The following is a 19,345-nucleotide window of genomic DNA, read 5'->3' on the forward strand; positions in this document are numbered from 1 at the left end:
TTAATTTGATTATAATATACATCATAGTTCACATACATTTTATTATTCAAATTTTTTAGCCTTTGCGATTAATGGGAAAAGGCACTATATATTATGGAATAAGCTTTTCCATACACTGGTTTATCCTGCCAGCTGTCTTTTCAGCAGAGGAAATTATGCATCCTATATTTTCTCTTCTGGATGTTGTTTTCAAGTCCTTAGGTTATTTGTGAATATTACTGAATATTTTTTTGCCTCCTACCAATAATCTCCATTTAAAAATCATTATGTCTGGAACTACTTAAAAAAAATGGTCAAGAATCTAGGAATTGGAGGCTCTTGCCTGTAATCCTTATCTTCTTAGGAGGCTGGGATCTGAGGTTTGAAGTTCAAAACCAACCCAAGAAGGAAAGTCTGTGAAACTCTTATCTCTAACCACCAGCATGCCACAAGTGGAGGTGTGGCTCAAATGGTAGTCAGTCTAGGTGCTGAGTTCAAGTCCCAGTATCAGTGTATACACACACAAATGGAGAAACATACTCAGAAGGACCCTAAAGTAAGGGTCATAAATTGACCCTCCCATTTGAGCTACTCCCAGCCCTTTGATTTATATTTTTTGTTTCTCACTTAGGGTCTCCCTAACTTTGCCCAGGCTGGCTCCATAGACCCAGATCCTCTTGCCTCTGGCTTCCGAGTATACTGGACTACAGGCATGTACCCCGCGGCTCAGCTCAGATAATTTCTTGTGTTGGGAGAACTTACCCCCATATTTTTTTCTCTCTTAAAGATTTCACATGCGTCAGGACTCTGTAGCTGTGGGACAGGATGTCTTCCTGGAAATCTGAAATCTGGAAGTGATTTAAAATGCATGCCATTACATACCAGTGTATTCCTACTTTCTTCCTTCCTAACAATCTGTTTTAAAGTTTCACGGTGGAATTCATATTCAATGTACAGTCTGTGTGGCCATGTGTGTTACTGTGAAACAGAATGATTTACATCTTGGACACCTGTAAACATTTCTAGCTCTGAGCTTAAATTTTTAAATTCACTCTAAACTGAAGATAACCTTCTGAAAAGTCTTACAGAGTAGAAATGCACTCAAACAATACAGCTCTAAGTTAGCCAAATACTGTAAACAATCTTTATTTTTTAATTTATTTTGGGGGGCCAGTCTGAGGGCTTGAACTCTGCACCTGGGCACTGTCTCTGAGCTTTTGTGCTAAAGGCTAATGCTCTAAACTTGCTACTCCTCTACTTCTGACTCTTTGGTAGTTAGTTGAAGTTAAGTGTCTCATGGACTTCCTGCACAGGCTAGCTTTGAACTGTGATCCATTACCATTCATCCAGAGCTTTGGAACTTTATCTTCCGGATGCCCACTGGAAGTTGGAGGCAGCACTGGTAAACACAGAGGCCTGGGGCCCACAAGGGCTAACTGACCTTCCGCCATCACCATCTCTGCATTTCTAGGATCTTTGCTATATGAACAGGAAAAAAAAAATCAAAGAGTTTACAATTTTGAGAATATTGCCCTGAGTTCAAGCCTCATGACTGACAAAAATAAATAATAAAAATTTAAAAAGATGAAAGTCATATGAGACACAATACTAGGCAGACACCATCTGGTAGAGTATACCATATACTTTATGAAACTGCTGTATTTCCAATAGAATGATCCTGTCTTCTGAACAGAAGACCAATGTTTATGAAGTGGTTGGTGGGGTGGAGCTATGAATGGGGTAGTATGGTTAAAACGACAGCCATCTTAGCAGTAGGGAGGCAGGGTTGAATTGCAGGCCAGTCGAGGCTACATGGCAAGCCCTTGTCTAAAAAAAAAAAAAGCACCAATACTAGAACAGAAATGTAAGTGGAGTTTCTTGCTATGTTGTCCAGGTTGGCCTTGAACGCCCGGGCTCAGATTAAGCTTTGTGGGGCATGCCAGTCACCATGCCCAAGTTCAAATGTGTGTGATCATCCAGACAGAAGGTTCCATGAAGAACAAGGCTTGAGTAACACCAGGACAGATGATCTAATGCCGGAAGTGGCCACTGAGTGGCCAACTTTATGGGAGATGAACTGAGCAGGGAAATTCACATGCCATTCAGGATGGAGCAGGACAGGGGAAGAGTTCGCTACACTATTCACAACAGCATGCCATATAAAACTTCAAAGAAGCTGGGCCCTGGGGGCTCATGCCTGTATTCCTAGCTACTTAGCCGGCTGCTGTTTTTGTTTTCTTTCCTTTTTGTACTGTTTGTTGGCTTGTATGTCTTTGTGAGTGTAAGAGGCACAAAAGTGGAGGAACAGAGGGGGAACAAATGCTGCCGCAGTACTCACGAGACACTATGTGGAAAGTGAATTATACAACTTGTGGGTGGGGAGGGAAGGGAAAAACTGGGAGAGAGCGAAACAACAAAACAAATATAACAAACCAAATGTCCACTACCTGACTTATGTAACTACAACCCCTCTTCACATCACCTTTACAATAACAATAAAAAATTAAGAAAATAGACTTACTGGTAGCTTTAAAGCAACTTATACTATACTCTTTATGTCTAGGTAGAGTCTGGCATGTTAATTAAACCATACCCATTAAGGGTTATGGAATAGTAGCCTACGTATGCATATATAAAACAGAAAATGAAAAACATTCAAAATACAAGTTCCATAAGTGGCTACTTTAAAGCGATATGTTTAGAAAGTAACAGACCTTTTGCAAACTTCATAATCATTTTCTTTTTCTTCTTTAAACTCTGAAACTTCTGAAACGCTACACTGTGAAGAGATTACCATGAAGTAAGTAGAAGTGCCTGTCTCTGTGTCACATTTTAAACTATGAGGTTAATCCGATCTATTAAAATGTCGCAGGATTATGGCCAACTCCAGAAATAATTCTACTCTATGTAATTTTAAATAACTTAAAATTTTTCATGGCTGAGGACAAAGACTAATGTCAACTAATATGCACCCCAGCTTTGATATATTTTAAATAAGTTATTTATTATAAACAGACTTATTTCTTTTTATTCAGAAAAATAATCGAGTCATTTTTATTTTATTTTTTAATTTTTTTTTGCCAGTCCTGGGGCTTGAACTCAGGGCCTCAGCACTGTCCCAGAGCTTCTTTTAGCTCAAGGCTAGCACTCTATCACTTCAGCCACAGTGTCACTTTTGGCTTTTTCTGTGCATGTGGTGCTGAGGAATTGAACCCAGGGCTTCATGTATGCAAGGCAAGCACTTTTACCACTAGGCCATATTCTCAGCCCTCATTTTTTTTTTTTTTTTTTTGGCCAGTCCTGGGCCTTGGACTCAGGGCCTGAGCACTGTCCCTGGCTTCTTCCCGCTCAAGGCTAGCACTCTGCCACTTGAGCCACAGTGCCGCTTCTGGCCGTTTTCTGTATATGTGGTGCTGGGGAATCGAACCTAGGGCCTCGTGTATCCGAGGCAGGCACTCTTGCCACTAGGCTATATCCCCAGCCCCAACCAGCCCTCATTTTTTTATTTGTTTTGTTTTTGTTGCCAGCCCTGGGGCATGGACTCAGTGCCTGAGCACTGTCCCTGGCTTCTTTTTGCTCAAGGCTGGCACTTTACCTCCTGAGCCACAGCACCACTTCTGGCTTTTTTCTACACATGTGGTGCTGAGGAATCGAACCCAGGGCTTCAGGTATAGGAAGCGAGCTCTTTACCACTAGGCCATATTCCCAGTCCCCTCATTTTTATTTTTATAGAAGCGCGAACAGAATAAAATTTTTATTAGGAAACTTAAATGTTTTTAAGCATAGTTATGACTGAAATATTTATAGACATATAAAATAGAAATATAAAATTAAAACTAAAAGTAATCTGCAAAAATCAGCAAAGACAATCACTTGGTGAGTCTGGGTAGAAAATGGCATCTCACCAATTTTGCGAGTGTAAATGAAATCAATCTCTTTATAAAGGGCAATTTGACAATTCTAGGAATTAATCCAAAGATTTTTGCACATATGCAAAATGCCTTATGCTCAGGGACATATGTAATACAGCAATATTTAAACAGCAAAAAAAAAAAGTTACAACAAACCAAATGTCCATCTATAGTGGAACTTACTAAACAAAGTTTACATATCATCACAGTAGATATTTATACAACTATAAAAACATGACATCATTACAGACATTGAAAAGAAAAAACTCATCATATAGGGCTGGGGATATAGCCTAGTGGCAAGAGCGCTTGCCTCATATACATGAAGCCCTGGGTTCGATTCCCCAGCAGCACATATACAGAAAATGGCCAGAAGTGGCGCTGTGACTCAAGTGGCAGAGTGCTAGCCTTGAGCAAAAAGAAGCCAGGGACAGTGCTCAGGCCCTGAGTCCAAGGCCCAGGAATGGCAAAAAAAACCCAAAAAACAAAACTCATCATATAGTTGGTTAAGAAAAAAAAAGGGCTTGCTACCATTTAAAATTAAACGAGTGGACAGTAATTTCACTGTGAGGAATAGGAGAGTATCTCATATTAATGTTTCTATAGAAAACAGCTGTAAATCTCAGATTAAATAAATAAAAGCCTATCTGAAAACTATAAAGAGAGATAAAAAGCAGGCAGAACTTGGAGAGACATCTACATTAGGGTTGGTTTTATGGCTTTATCCTCAAAGGTAAGCTCTAGTTAAAGCCATTTTGGGAGGACAAAATTCAACACACACACACACACACACCAGATAACAACAAAACAATACAGAGTTTGGGGTAATATAATCTGGCTTGTCCCTGAATTATGTATCTCTTTTTTTTTTTTTTTTGTGGGGGAGAAGGGCAGAATGTTGGTCATGGGACTTAACTCAGGGCCTGGGCACTGTCTCTGAGCTTCTTTGCTCAAGGCTAATGCCGTACCACTTGAGCCACAGTGCCAGTGTGCTTAACTGGAGATAAGAGTCTCACCAATTTTCTTGCCTAGGGCTGGCTTTGAACCGTGATCCTCAGATCTCAGCCTCCTGAGTAGCTAGGACGACAGGCATGAACCACTGGTACCTAGCCCTGAGTTCTATCTATATAAGGAAAACTTTAAACTCATCTCAGACTTGAATTCGAAGAGTACAGATAACCTAGACTTGCTAAGCTCATCCTTCATCACTGAACCTGAGGTATGTAATGGAATTTTCTTTGGCATTAAAGGCTTGGCCCTTTAGCCTCCTAGGAACAGGGCAAACACTAAGCCCCTGGGCCATCTTGCCTGGTAAGGATGTCATTGTTCACTTGGTGGAGTAAGACCATGCCAGACAGTCTGTGCTAACAATGTGATTTGAGGGGCCTCGGGCCAAATGGTTGGCGTTGGCTAGGCCTCTGATGGGATTGGAAGACGGAATGCACAAGGTCAGCTGTCTTCACACAGCCTCCAATGGAAACTACAGGCCAGCGCTTGGGGGAGCCCTCCAGGACTCCATGGTCTCCACCTGTGTTTCTACACACCATTTCTGGGAGAAGGGAACTTTCTGGGTAACTCTAGAAGAGGAGGAAAACAAGAAGCTTGCATCTGCTTGTCTCCTGGACTCTGCCTAAGTCCCTTGATGAGTTCCGCTGACACACTAGGAAATCTGGGAGTGGCCTCAGAGACTTCCAAGCACTCCATTATGTCACAGGAATATAATGGGATAAGGAACGCTAGGCATTCAACAGTGGCTGGCTGGCATATGATAAAGGCTCAATACAGGTGTCTTGTTATCATCATCAAACCATTAAGCAAGAACTCTGTGAGGTGTTGGTTTTTTGTTTTTTTTTTTGTATGTGTGCCAGTCCTGGGACTTGAACTCTGGGCCTGGGTGCCGTCCCTGAGCTTTTGTGCTCAAGATTAGTGCTTTACTACTTGAGCTACAACTCCACTCCTGGCTTCTGGTGGTTAAACAGAGATAAAAGTCTCGTGCATTTTCCTGCCCAAGCTAGCTTTGAAATGTGTTCCTCAGATGTTAGCTTTCCAAGTAGCTAGGATTACAGGCATGAGCTACTGGCACTGGTTGAGATTTTTATCTTTTATGTTACAGGACACTTCTAGTACTATTATTCTCTAAGACTATGATCAACTGAGATTCATATTCCTTACTATTTCAACAGTTACTTTTCATTACTCAGTATCAACCACTGCTATGAGAGCTAGAGATTTAGGAGTAAAACAAGATGAACAAAAATCTTGTATTTATAGAGTTCTATTGTAACAGGAGGAGAAAGGCTGAGTGGGAAAGAAAAAAGTTTAAAATAGTTGCTCAGGTATCAGTTATGAAAAATTGCAGATAATCATACACATTATTACCTAGAAGAAATTTGAGAAAACAACTCAATATAGAAAAGGTCCCCCCCTCCCCATCATACATCCATGGTATATTCCAGCACCAAGTTAGGTTTAGCTCTAATTCCAATGCACTCTGTACCTGTGGCTGAATAAGTGATGCTCACCTTCGAAACTGGGAGGGTGGCTGAGTGGTTGAGTGCCTGCCTAGCATGCATGAAGCCCTGAGTTTGATTCCTCAGTACCACATAATGAAATATTTTTAAAAGACAGTAAAACTTCAGGCAAGGTCAAATAATATTCAGCATTTCATGTTTAATGAGGCAGGGAAAAATGCATAACGTTTTCTTTAAGAAGATTTACAGAGGTTTAGCATGAATTTCAAGATGCTGAAAAGCTAAAGATATAATCCCATAGTACATCATGTTTCTTCCAGTTTAGGGAAACACTGTGTTTATGCAAAATGCCAAGAGATACATCCCCTGCCCAGAGTGATGGGATTCTTTTATTCAATAATAAGCAGTTACGTTTGCCACCTGACAGCGCTGTGGACATGAATTCCTGCACTGCTACTATTTAAGACCAAGAAATAAGAAAATGCAAAAAGATCTCCTAGTACCTTTTCGTCCATATTTGAGCCTTTCATCTGTTCACTGAGGTCTCCCAATTTGTCATTCTCAACTGCCTCATGAATCCCTTCCACGGGAATGCTTGTGCCTTTGGAGCCACATTTCATCTCATTTGCTGAAAAGACATAATATTCAACCAGAGAATCTTTTTTTTTTTTTTGACAGTCCTGGGGCTTGAACTCAGGGCCTGGACACTGTCCCTGAGCTCCTTTTGCTCAAGGCTAACACACTACCATGTGAGCACAGCACCACTTTTGACTTTTTCTGTGTATGTGTTGCTGAAGAATGGAAGCCAGGGCTTCATGCATGCTAGGCAAGCGCTCTGCCACTAAAAGTCACATTCCCAGCTCTTCAACTCGAGAATCTTTATGCAAAATAAGCAAGTGATTAAAAAACTGTTCTAAAAGTTGAACCTACAGGATTCCAGTAAATTACACAGTATTTTTCCTCACTACCAAAGTAACACTGCTACATAGTATAAAAAGAATTGATAGCCAGGCACAAGTGGCTCACCCATATAATCTTAGCTACTCAAGAGGACTGAGATCTGAGCATCACGGTTCAAAGCCAGCCTAGACAGGAATGTCTGTGAGACTCTTACCTTCAATTAACTACAAAAAAAGCCAGAAGTGGAGCTGTGGCTCAAGTAGCACAGTGCCAGCCTTGAGCACAAAAGTTTAAGGATAGCACCCAGGCCCTGAATTTAAGCGCTAGCGCGCATGCATACACACACACCTGATAGATATTTAAGAATCTTATGTCCATGGGCTGGGAGCATAACCTAGTGGCAAGAGTGCTTGACTTGCATACATGAAGCCCTGGGTTCAATTCCCCAGCACCACATATATAGAAAATAGCCAGAGGTGGCACTGTGGCTCAAGTGGCAGAGTGCTAGCCTTGAGCAAAAAGAAGCCAGGGACAGTGCTCAGGCCCTGAGTCCAAGGCCCAGGACTGGCAAAAAAATTTTTTAAAAAAAGAGAAGGATCTTACGTCCAGCTATTAAAATACATATATTGTCGGTTGTGGGGCTTGAACTCAGTGCCTGGGCAGTATCACTAAGCTCTTTTTGCTCAAGGCTAGTGTTCTACCACTTTAAGCCATGGCTCCATTTGCAGTTTTCTGGTGGTTCACTGGAGTTAAGAGCCTCACAGGCTTTCCTGCCTGGGCTGGGTTTGAACTATGATCCTCAGGGCCTGGGTGCTGTCCCTGAGCTTTTTTGCTCAAGGCTAACACTGAAGCCAAAGCTCCACTTTTGGCTTTTTTGGATACTTAACTGGGATACAAGTCTCTTGTACTTTCCTGCCCTGGCTGGCTTTGAACCATGATCCTCAGATTTCAGCTTTCTGAGTAGCTAGGATTACAGGTGTGAGCCACCAATGCCCAGCTCTTACACATTTTTCATGACTCAGACTTAAAATGTGCTAAAACTGAAACACATTTCAATTTCAAGACTGTAAAAATTGAGGAGGTCATTACCTATCTTGTTTAGATTAAAGCATACAAAGTTTTTTATTAATTAAACAAATGGAATTTTTCTCAAAATCAAATCGGTAAAAATGGATAAATAGCGAATAGGGTGAATAAATATGGTAAATTGCCTATGAGGTAAATGGACTTTAAATGAAAAGCTTTATATTCTAATGAATTCATTTTCATGAGGCCAGAATGGGGATATATAGATACTTCACTACTGCTTATTCTGAAAACATCCATTTTGCATGTTTGAAAATAAACATTACCTTTTGACAGAGCAACACAGGTCTCTGACTTCATCAATCCAGGGTCCAATACAGGAAGTTCTCTGTCAGGAAGCAAACACAGCTCAAACATTGTAACAGACTCTGAAAACAATATTTCTCTTTCAGTCTTATCCAACATTAGCTTTTTTATTTTTGGCTGGTGCTGGGGCTTGAACTCAGGGCCTGGATGCTGTCCTTGAGCTCCTTTTGCTCAAGGCTAGTGCTCTACCACTTGAGCCACAGTGGCTACTTCTGGCTTCTTCTGTGACTCACTGGAGAGAGTCTCCTGGGGGCTGGAAATATGGCCTAGTGGCAAGAGTGCTTGCCTCGTATACATGAAGCCCTGGGTTTGATTCCCCAGAACCACATATATAGAAAATGGTCAGAAGTGGCACTGTGGCTCAAGTGGTAGAGTGCTAGTGTTGAGCAAAAAGAAGCCAGGGACAGTGCTCAGGCCCTGAGTCCAAGGCCCAGGACTGGCAAAAAAAAAAAAAAAAAAATGTCTCCTGGACTTTCCCACACGGGCTGGCCTTGAACCATGATCCTCCAATCTCAGCCTCCTGAGAAGCTGGGATGACAACCATGAGCCACCAGCACTGGGCTTCCAACACTAGCTTTTGCAGTTGATGACATGATCATTTCCTCCAGGATGGTGTTAATGTGCTGGGACCCAGAATCTAGCTCCTCTGCAGATCACACCCTTGGTGTTTTGTTTTTGTTTTTGTTTTTTGCCAGTCCTGGGGCTTGAACTCTGGGCCTGAGCACTGTCCCTGGCTTCTTTTTGCTCAAGTCTAGCACTCTGCCACTTGAGCCACAGCGCCACTTCCGGCTTTTCCTATGTATGTGGAATCGAACCCAGGGCTTCATGTATACAACATGAGCACTTTACTACTAGGCCATCTTCACAGCCGCACCCTTGGTTTTTAACCATGTCACTGGGGGCCGTGAAGTGCTGCCTCTCCAACTTTGTCACTCTGAAAGGATGTGACACGATGTGCCAAAAGTAAGCATTCCACTGACAACAGCATTCTAACTTCGGCTCTCAAACGTGTATGTATGTCTTCCTGGCAAAGTAAAAGGAAGACAGACTGGAAACAGTTTGTGTTTATTTTTTTGTTGGTTTTCTTGTTATTGTGTGGTCTCCAAAGACAGCGTATAATCTAACAGTTAAGGTAGCTGGGTATGCTTGGCTTATGCCTGTAATCCTAGATACTCAGGAGGCTGAGATCTGAAGATCGCAGTTCGAAGCCAGCTCGGGCAAAAAGTCCTGTAATACTCTTATCTCGAATGAACCACTCATAAGCTGAAAGTGGCGCTAGGGCTCAAGTGGTAGAGCACTAGCCTTAAGCACAAAGAGGCTCAGGGACAGCACCTAAGTCCTGAGTTCAAGCCCCACAACCAAAAAAAAAAAAGTTAAGGTAACGGAGATCACAGAGTTAGACCAACCTGGATTCAAACACTGTTCTACCACTTTACTATGTCAACTGGGGCAATACGATTCAACTTCTTTGTTTAGCCATATCTGTAAAGTAAGACTTAAAGTAAGACCTACTCATAAGGTTGTAAGGATTAAATGTTCTTACATCTAACAGGCTCAACAAATGAAAACTACAATATGGGAGAAACGCAAATATAAATGATGATACACCATTCCATTTTTACAAACTTAGCAATTCTAGCTACTCAGGAGGCTGAGATCCAAGGATTGTGGTTCAAAACCAGCCTGGGAAGGAAAGTCTGTGAGACTTTTATCTCTAATCAATCACCAAAAAGCTGGAAATGGAGCTGTGGCTCATGTGGTAGAGCACCAGCCTTAAGTGAACATGCTAAGGCACAGCACTCTGGCCCTGTGTTCAGTCCCAGTACTAGCACATGAGTGCATACATTCGTGCACACACACAAATGCAGTATTTGTTCTAATTTTCTCTTGTATTCCAAAGGAAACTGTGTACGTGCACCAGCCCTGAAGCTTGAACTCAGGGCCTGAATGCTGTCTCTTGAGTTTTGGGTTTTTTTTTTGTTTTTGTTTTGGCTCAAGGCATTAATAATGCTCCACAGCTCCACTTCTGGCTTTTTGTTGGGTAACTAGAGATAAGCGTCTCATGGACTTCCTGCCTTGGATGGCTTCAAACCACTATCCTAAGATCTCAGCCTCCTGAGTAGGCAGAAACATGTTTTTAAAACCTTCAATAATGTCTTTTCTTTTTCGAGGGTGAGGTGGGGGGTTAACTGGGTTTAAACTCAGGGCCTCCTGCTTAGTAGGTAGGTGTCTACCACCTGAGGCATACTCTCAGCTTTAATAAATTACCTTATGGTTTGACAGGAAGTGTCTGACACAAAGGCTCAGGTTTTGACACCTTGGTCCTCAGCTGGTAGAGCCAATCACTGAGAGGTGATTAGAGTATGAGAGCTTGGATCAAATTCATGAATGAATCCATCGGTGAATTCATAATTGGATGTCATTATGGAGAGGGGTGTGGGAAATTAGGAAGTGAGCCTGGCTGGTGGAAGTAGGTCACTTGATAGACCTATCTTTGTCCCAGGCCCCGTTCCCGTTTTTCTCTCTCTGCTTCCTGGCTGTGATGAAGTGAGCAGCCTCCTCTGTCACAGGAATATGTTACCTTATTTTGCCTTGCCCCAGGCCTCAAGTAGTAGAGCCAGCTGATTTTGGAATGACTTCTCTGAAACTGTGCCTCAAAATAAATCTTTCTTCCTTTAATCAACAGTTTTCTTAGGTAACCATCACAGAGATTAAAACCAAAACAAAACCTGGCTGATACAAGCCCTCACTACTTCTCCTGTGCTATAACTCTTTTCAACTACCATTTGATTTAATCCTCACAATTCTGAGGGATATACTTCTTCTGCTCACAGATAAGGTAAAATAATTTGCCTAAAGCAAATTGTATAGCAAGCTGGGCTACCTACTCAGGAGGCTGAGATCTGAGGATTTCAGTTGAAAGTTAGCCCAGACAGGAAAGTCTGTAAGACTCTTATTCCAATGGACCATCAGAAAACTGGAAGTGGGGCTGTGGCTCAAAGTGGTAGAGCACCAGCCTTGAGTGAAAAAGCTCAAGGACAGTGTCCAGGGCTGGGATGTAGCTCAGTGGCAAAGCGCTTGCCTAGCAAGTGCAACGTCCTGGGTTCGATCCCCAGTACCAAAAAAGAAAAAAAAAAAACACAAAAAAATACAGTTAAAAAAAAAAAAGGACAGTGTCCAGTGTCCAGAGTTCAAGCCTCACAGGCAATATTTAAAAAAAAAAAAGGAAAAAAAGAAAATGAGTTGAACTACACAGCAATCTTCATAACTTGGCTAAAAGTTTATCTGCATGTTTATAATAGTGAACTTGATAACAATAACCCCAAATGACATTTGAAAAAAGCAGTCTCTAATTTTAAAAGGCATTCTACAAGTCAACTGTGTTTTGAAAGCTATTTTTTGTTCTATTATATACACACATATATACGTATATAAATGCATATATACACCCATGAATGTACATATGTATATTTGTATATATCCCTTGACTCTTAAGTTTTGAGCTTAGTTCTGGTTTTAGCAATATGTTTGCTATGTAAATATATGTAATAAATAACTAGATTAAAAAATAACAAAGCTCGGGGCTGGGGATATGGCCTAGTGGCTATAGTGCCTGCCTCGTATTCATGAGGCCCTGGGTTCAATTCCCCAGCACCACATATACAGAAAATGGCCAGAAGTGGTGCTGTGGCTCAAGTGGCAGAGTGCTAGCCTTGAGCAAAAAGAAGCCAGGGACAGTGCTCAGGCCCTGAGTCCAAGCCCCAGGACTGGCCAAAAAAAACAAAACAAAATAACAAATCTCCAATAATAGCTGGATAAATGAGTGATTTTTGTTTGTTTTCCCAGCCCTAAATGAGTGACTTTTTTTTTTTTTTTTGGCCAGTCCTGGGCTTGGACTCAGGGCCTGAGCACTGTCCCTGGCTTCTTCTTGCTCAAGGCTAGCACTCTGCCACTTGAGCCACAGCGACACTTCTGGCCATTTTCTGTATATGTGGTGCTGGGGAATTGAACCCAGGGCCTCATGTATACGAGGCAAGCACTTTTGCCACTAGGCCATATCCCCAGCCCTAAATGAGTGATTTTTAACAAGGCTATAGTGATTTTGAAACTCCCAACAATCATGTGCTCCAAAAGGCATGCATACCTCAGATCACTTGGTTTTCTCTCTGAGAGTTCCACATGCCTGGAATCTGATGGTTGGTGTTCTTCAGCAACTTTGGGTTCCTGGCTTATTTTGGGGACCTCGGAAGCAAATGAGAGATCTCCTTCATTGGAGACTCCAAAGAGGTCTGGGTCATCTTGAATGACATCAATTAAGAGGACATCATCTTCATACGCTTTCAGAATATCTGGAACTCCTACTTTGTCTGAAATGCTCTTAGTCATCTTCCTACCACTGACTTTAGCAGCTATTGGCTCGAAGGTCACTTGTTTCTTAGAGCAGAACGAACTAGCTTCTCTACACCCAGGATCACAAGAAAAAGTATTCTTTTCCAGTGTGAGAGAAACAGGCTCCTTCGGAGGAGCAATACTGCCTGCTTCAGGGATGTGCTTAGAAGGTTTATGATGATCACCTTTCTTTGAAAAGCTTGAAGGAATACTACAAGAATTCTTATTGTAGAACAAGTTAGAACAAGCTGGCCCTGGAGCAACATTCGTTTGTGTGCTCAAAGACTGAGGCCCTGAAGTGGCTGTGGAGGCATTGTCTTTATTCCTTGTCTGTCTTGTCTCTGCTCCAGATAGATTGTCCAGCAGGTCAAGGGCACTGTAAGCCTCTCTCTCTGATGTATTGGCATTGACTTTTTTTCTTTTTCCTCTTTTATTCTTCAGTAAAGGAATTTTAAAATTGGCTAGCCGTCCTGTGTTCAGTATTTTCGCCAGATCCGGGATCACAAGTGCTTGCTTGGCAACACAGGCTTTTCCATGCAAATTTTTGCTGGTAGAATGACTGCTGTCCTGGCCCTCCTGGGAAGCACCAGTCACGGTGGGTTTTGTTAAGTTTCCTCTCTCCTTTTTCTTATTTCCTGTGGAGCTCTGGGTCCCATTAGTTACCTGGGAGTCTTCAGTTGTACTAGAAACCGCCTCTGACCCATTTCTGCCACTGGGTTCCTCGGACTTGATCTTCTGATCACTAATCACAGGGGCCTTGGTAACTGCCAGAGCAGGTTCTACCGCCGCTGGAATAGCAGGAAGCACTGGAACCCAAGGCAAGCAATTCAAATGAGAATCCGGTTTTCCTTTACTTGAGGACTGCTTGTCGTGTTCTGTTGAGGAACTTTCTGCCAAGGACTTGGAGTCAGTGGAGGGAGACTGGTTTATGTGTTTAAGAAAATCATCTTGCCTACCACTCTCCACAAACTCAGGAAGGGAATAATCCACGTCTGTGAATGAAGCTGTTTTCCAACAATAGGCGGATGTTCTGGCACAAGAATAACAAGGCCAAATTCTCTTGCCAGCCACGGGGACGGTTCGTTGACAGCTTGTCTTTGATTCTTCGGCTTCGTATTTCTTATCTTCCCAGGAAGGTCTCTTTTCAGTGCGATGCTGGTCAGTAAGTAATTTCACCACAGAGCTTGTCCCTGATTTCAAATACACTTCTGGCTCCATTTTTTTACTTCCTAAGGAATCTGAAGTGTGTTTGTTTACTTCTTTTGAAGAAAGGGGCTCAAGGGTTCCCTGAAATACGGTGGTTATGGGATGTCTGGGACTTTTGGTTTTTTTTTCTCCTGGTTCTGGGAGACTCAGTAAATGACTCCCTGGAGAGTATGTGTTATGGTTTATTTTTTTCAAAACTTTGCAAGAAGCCTTTTTCGATTCTGTGGTGGTCTCTGCTTCTTTCCTCTCCATACTGAGATTTTCTTGTAAGGCCAACTCAGTCTTGTTATACACCTTAGAGACATTCATGTCAAGAGCTGTTTGTTCTTTTTCAGACACCTTCATCTTTTTCCTGGGTCTTTTCCCAACACTGTTCTCCTCTATTGCATGTTTAATTTTTTCACTTTGAAGGCAGGAAAGTAAGCCATTATTTTTACTTTGGTACAAATCACTTTCTTCAAGCAGTAACTTATTTACCCCTGTTAGATTCTCTGTGGTTTGTGAGAGCTTAGGAATACTATCTGTGGCATTCTTTTCTGTTTGACTCCTAAGATTTTCTTTCTTTAACTTGGAGGAATTTTTTGCTACATGTACATATCCGCCGTCAGATTTATATGCAAGGGCATTTTCATTATGATGGGGGAAACTATTGAAATCATGTAGCTTTAAAACAGAACTATTTTCTATTCCTGGTGACAAGCTGTTACAAGAATATTTTGCAGTATTCATGTACAGATCATCTTGGATTCCAACCTTCGTATTTTGTGTGGACTCATTTTCAATTATTGTGAGAGGTGGGTTTTCTAAACTTTTACTTTTTTTTATTCGAATTTTTCTTTTAATTCCTTCTATCAAACCATCCTTAGCCACAGGTTCGAAGAGAGTCACACCTCCCAATTCACTGCACTCCACTGTTTGTGAAGATTCGGAACTGGTTAATGGTTCGCTTTTGACCAGGTCTACTCCTGCCTGTGGATCATCGCTCGATGTCTCCATAACTTTTGCTTTTCCCTTGGCTGAATCAAACAACAAAATATACCAGAAATCATTTTATTTGGGGGAGAAAAACAACAATAAACCATTTAAAATTTAAAAGAAAAAAAATTATGAAGACATCTATTTTCGTTTCCCTTAGTAACTATATAGGGAAACAAACTTTTTGAACTAAAAGAAGATGTCATTTGTAGGAAGGAACATAAATTCTAAAAAAGGTGAAAAACCCTTAGTGCCACTATTATTTCACACTAGTTGAAAGGGGCTAGTAGGGAGAACTTAGAGGAGGAAAAGAGAAAGGGAGAGGGATTTGAAAGGGAAAGGGTACAGAGGGAAGAAGGGGGAAAGGGGAGGGGAGGGGGAGGGAGAGAGGAGAGGGAGAGGGGATGGAAGGAGATAGGGAGTGTGGAGGGAGGGAGAATGGAGAAGCAAAGGGGGAAAGGGAAAAGGATGGGGATGGGGAAGAGATAGAGGAGAGGATGGCAGAGGGAGGGAGAGAGGAGAGAGTGGGAAGGGAGGAAGGGAGGGAAAGGGTACAGAGGGAAGAAGGGGGAAGGGGGGAAGGGAGGAGGGAAAGAGAGAAGGAGAGGGAGAGGGAATGGAGGCAGAGATGTCTGGAAATTGGCAGGCTCTAGCTTCACAGCCCAAGCTGCCTCGGGAATCAGAGCTCCTCCTGCCACAGCTTCTCAAGCGGCCGGGATTACAGGAGTGCCCCCAAAGTACTTAATCACTCCTAAATGAGCGAGCAGCTTTTAAAAACGAAATCCCTTCCACCCCGCCTCTCCCAATCAGGCAGGTGCACTGGATTCACAATGCACACGCGAGATGGGGGCATTCGGGGAAGGTGAGAGGTGGACAGGAGGAGGAGGGGACAGGAGCCGGAAGGGGGAGGTGGAAGGGAGGTTTGGAGGACAGGGTCCCCCCCCCCACACCTCCCTCCTTACCACCGTGTCTTCCAGGCTCCGCATCCTTCGACCCCTCTACGGAGCCTCCGGGGGCCGACAGCCCCACGGGGTCCCCGGGTCCCTCGGCAGCTCGTCGGGCCGCCTCCCCCGGCTGGCGGTGATCACTGTCCACCTCCTTCCCCGCACAGGTCCAGGCCCCCATCCTCTTCCTGGCCTTGCTCCACTCGCCGCGTGCCCGGGCCTCGGGGCTGCCCGCCCCGCCGCCGCCACCGCCGCCACCGCCGCCACCGCCGCGGCCGCCGGGCCCCGAAGCCAGCTTCCGGCCACCACCGCGCTTCCGTGCGCCTCGGGCCTCCCCTTCACGCCCAGGGGCGGTGGCGGGGCCCGGAGGTGGCAGCGGCCGCATCCGCGGCAGTCTCGCCGGTCCGCAGGTGCCCACCGCACTGCCCTGCTCCGCACCGCACCCTGCTCCCGCGGCCCCGGCCCCGCCCACAGCCGGAAGCGGAAATGGCCAGAGTGCGGCCGGAAGGGGCATGACAGGAAGTCCCGCCCTCGACACCGGAAGGCCTACAGCCACGTGAGAGGACCGTCCTGGCCTGCGCCTTTCTGAAAAGAGGCTATGGCGGTCTGACCCCCCCCGTGGACCTGCGTCATGAATGACACTAGGCCAGAACTTCTAGAAGCTTCTAGGCACCTTCTCCCAGGTAGTGTTCCTTGCAAAGACCCCTGTCATCCATTGGCTTCTTAGAGCTTGCCTGAGGCTGCAGTGTGTGTGTGTGTGTGTGTGTGTGTGTGTGTGTGTGTGTGTGGTATGTGTGTGTGTAGGTGCCGGTCCTGGGGTTTGAACTCAGGGCTCTGAGGTCTTGCCTTGGCTTGTTCACTCAAGGCCCAACGCTCTACATAAGAGTCTCATGGACTTTTCTGTCAGAGCTGGCACCACTTCTTGCTTTTATGAGTAACAAAAGTGTTATTCATAAAACAAAGCAAGCTAGATGAGGATACTTATTCCTAATAAAAATGTTATTCATAGAGAGGACAAACTATCCAGGGGGACATTAAGGGGCAATCGGGACCCCAGTTACCTAGGGGAAGCATGAGCTTCTTGGAGCCCAACAACTCATGACATAGTGAAATGCCCAAATTGCAAGAAGACCACCAAGAGCCAGACATTCCGAAATGCAAAAGCAAGGCTTTATTCAGGCGGGCTGTGGTTCGAGCATCGTCCTACACACCGTCGCAGCGGGAGGTTAGGAAGAACCCCCCCCCCCCAGCTGAAATTTCACAGGCTTTATAAAGGCAAAAATCACAAAGTTCAGGTGTTTGAACAAAACGATATGGCAAATCTGATAAAAATCACAAAGTTCAGGTGTTTGAACAAAACGATATGGCAAATCTGATTGTCTCAGGGCTAGAGACATTCCAGGGCGGTTAGAGCTAGCAGGGGGCTTCCTGACCATTTGGATCCTGATAAGCTGTTCTGCTAGCTGTGACTGAAGGCATAGGTATCGGCCAACCCAGAGGACCATGTGGAGATAATCACAGACAGGAGAAGAAGGTTCATAAGGAGGTTTATTAGTGGGGCCATATCTCCCACAGGAGAGGGAGCACCATGGCATCTGCACCTTATCCAGGTGGCAGCTTCTCTCTCTGGGGGTAAAGGGGAAGTAGGTAGGTAGTGAGTAGGAGTGGCTCATTAGGTATGGGTGGATCTGGGGGCTAGTGGGAGGAGCTGAGGACCTGAGGCTAGGGAAATGCTAACAGTGACAATTGGTGGTCTGGGGGCTTCCTGACCAGTTGGGTCCTGATAAGCCGCTCTGCTAGCTGGGACAATTGTCTCACAGGGCCTGCTTATCTCAGGCTAGCGTAGTCATCTCCTAGAATCTATGGGAATCCAAGTCAGCTATAGTACAAAGTGGAGCCTGATTTCAAAATGGCTTTGTTCAAGTAATTTATGGTGTAGCAGTTTTAGTACAAACAGTTTAGCAGATTCAGCACAAACAAGTCAGTTCCTGGAATTGGGGGGGGGGGCAGAATCTGGGTTACTTATAGTTTAAACAATCAACAAATGGGGGCTGCCTGAAAATGGAGTCAATCCAAAGAATGTCCTCTAGAGTTCTCAGAAAACCCCCTTCTACTAATTTCTATCAAGATGGTGTTACTTAGATCCAGCACGCACGCACACACACAGAGTATGGTAGAGAAACAGCACATGGCTTAGATTTACCCTGGTAAAGACATTTTATCCCACCTCTGCCATCTTGGGCCAACTTCATTGGAGTCTGGCCTGTTTTAAATACTGAGAATTGGATGGCTTTCTAATTGGTGAGTCTCCTTTCTGTCTTTTGTAGGACCCAATCCTTATATTCCTTGTTCTTTTGTAGCCTTTGCCCCCATTCAGTTGTCAGATTTTTGTTTATCAGCTAATCCTGCAATCTACAAGTTTTATAGCCACAATTTCTTTTTTTTTTTTTTTTGGCCAGTCCTGGGCCTTGGACTCAGGGCCTGAGCACTGTCCCTGGCTTGTTCCCGCTCAAGGCTAGCACTCTGCCACTTGAGCCACAGCGCCGCTTCTGGCCGTTTTCTGTATATGTGGTGCTGGGGAATCGAACCTAGGGCCTCGTGTATCCGAGGCAGGCACTCTTGCCACTAGGCTATATCCCCAGCCCTCAATTTCTTGATGGGCTGATTTTCTACTAAATTGCATCATTGGACCTTAGGCAGTCTCTGGCTTTGGGCCTCCTGTCAGGGAAGACATTCTTCCCGTTTTTCCAGCTTGAGGTTTTGTTTTGTTTCCTTAGCGTGGATGTTTAACTAGTTGTTTTCTTGCCACTACAGGGGAAAGTGTAACTTTAATGGAAAACTGCATATGGCTGAGTTTTCTAATTGTCCCTTTCTGATTCTATGAGAGCTATTTGGACAACTCTGTAGGTGGTAGGAGTGATAGAAATGCAAAAGAATGCCCTATACACATGCAAATTATGTCATGTAGAAATGTAATTGACCTCCTGCCTCTACTCAAGAAAAACCCTCTAGCTGTGGCTCAAGTGTTAAGAGCACAACCTTGAGCCTAAAGAGAACACTAGGGCCAGAGTTCCTGCCCCAGTACCTGCACCAAAACCCAAACAAAACAATTTGACTCTTAAAAACTTGGATTTAAAAGTTAGTATCTGGCCTCTGGCAGTCGCTGCAGTCCCCAGCC

General features: G+C 43.9%; 1 protein-coding gene across 1 annotated transcript in view; it reads right to left on the reverse strand.

Moving 5' to 3' along the window:
• Topaz1 (testis and ovary specific TOPAZ 1) overlaps positions 1–16,552 on the reverse strand; it is a 32,663-nt gene extending 16,111 nt beyond the window's left edge. Inside the window, exons 1-8 of the mRNA XM_048334464.1 lie at positions 16,186–16,552; positions 14,033–15,264; positions 12,798–14,002; positions 8,614–8,675; positions 6,865–6,989; positions 2,694–2,758; positions 1,319–1,458; positions 742–827 (exon numbers count right to left, since the gene is read on the reverse strand). Coding sequence (XP_048190421.1) covers positions 742–827; positions 1,319–1,458; positions 2,694–2,758; positions 6,865–6,989; positions 8,614–8,675; positions 12,798–14,002; positions 14,033–15,264; positions 16,186–16,552 — 3,282 coding nt within the window. The remainder of the gene's footprint in view (positions 1–741; positions 828–1,318; positions 1,459–2,693; positions 2,759–6,864; positions 6,990–8,613; positions 8,676–12,797; positions 14,003–14,032; positions 15,265–16,185) is intronic.
• Positions 16,553–19,345: the final 2,793 nt, after the last annotated feature.

Source organism: Perognathus longimembris, chromosome 26, assembly GCF_023159225.1.
Source record: "Perognathus longimembris pacificus isolate PPM17 chromosome 26, ASM2315922v1, whole genome shotgun sequence".
NCBI lineage: Eukaryota > Metazoa > Chordata > Mammalia > Rodentia > Heteromyidae > Perognathus > Perognathus longimembris.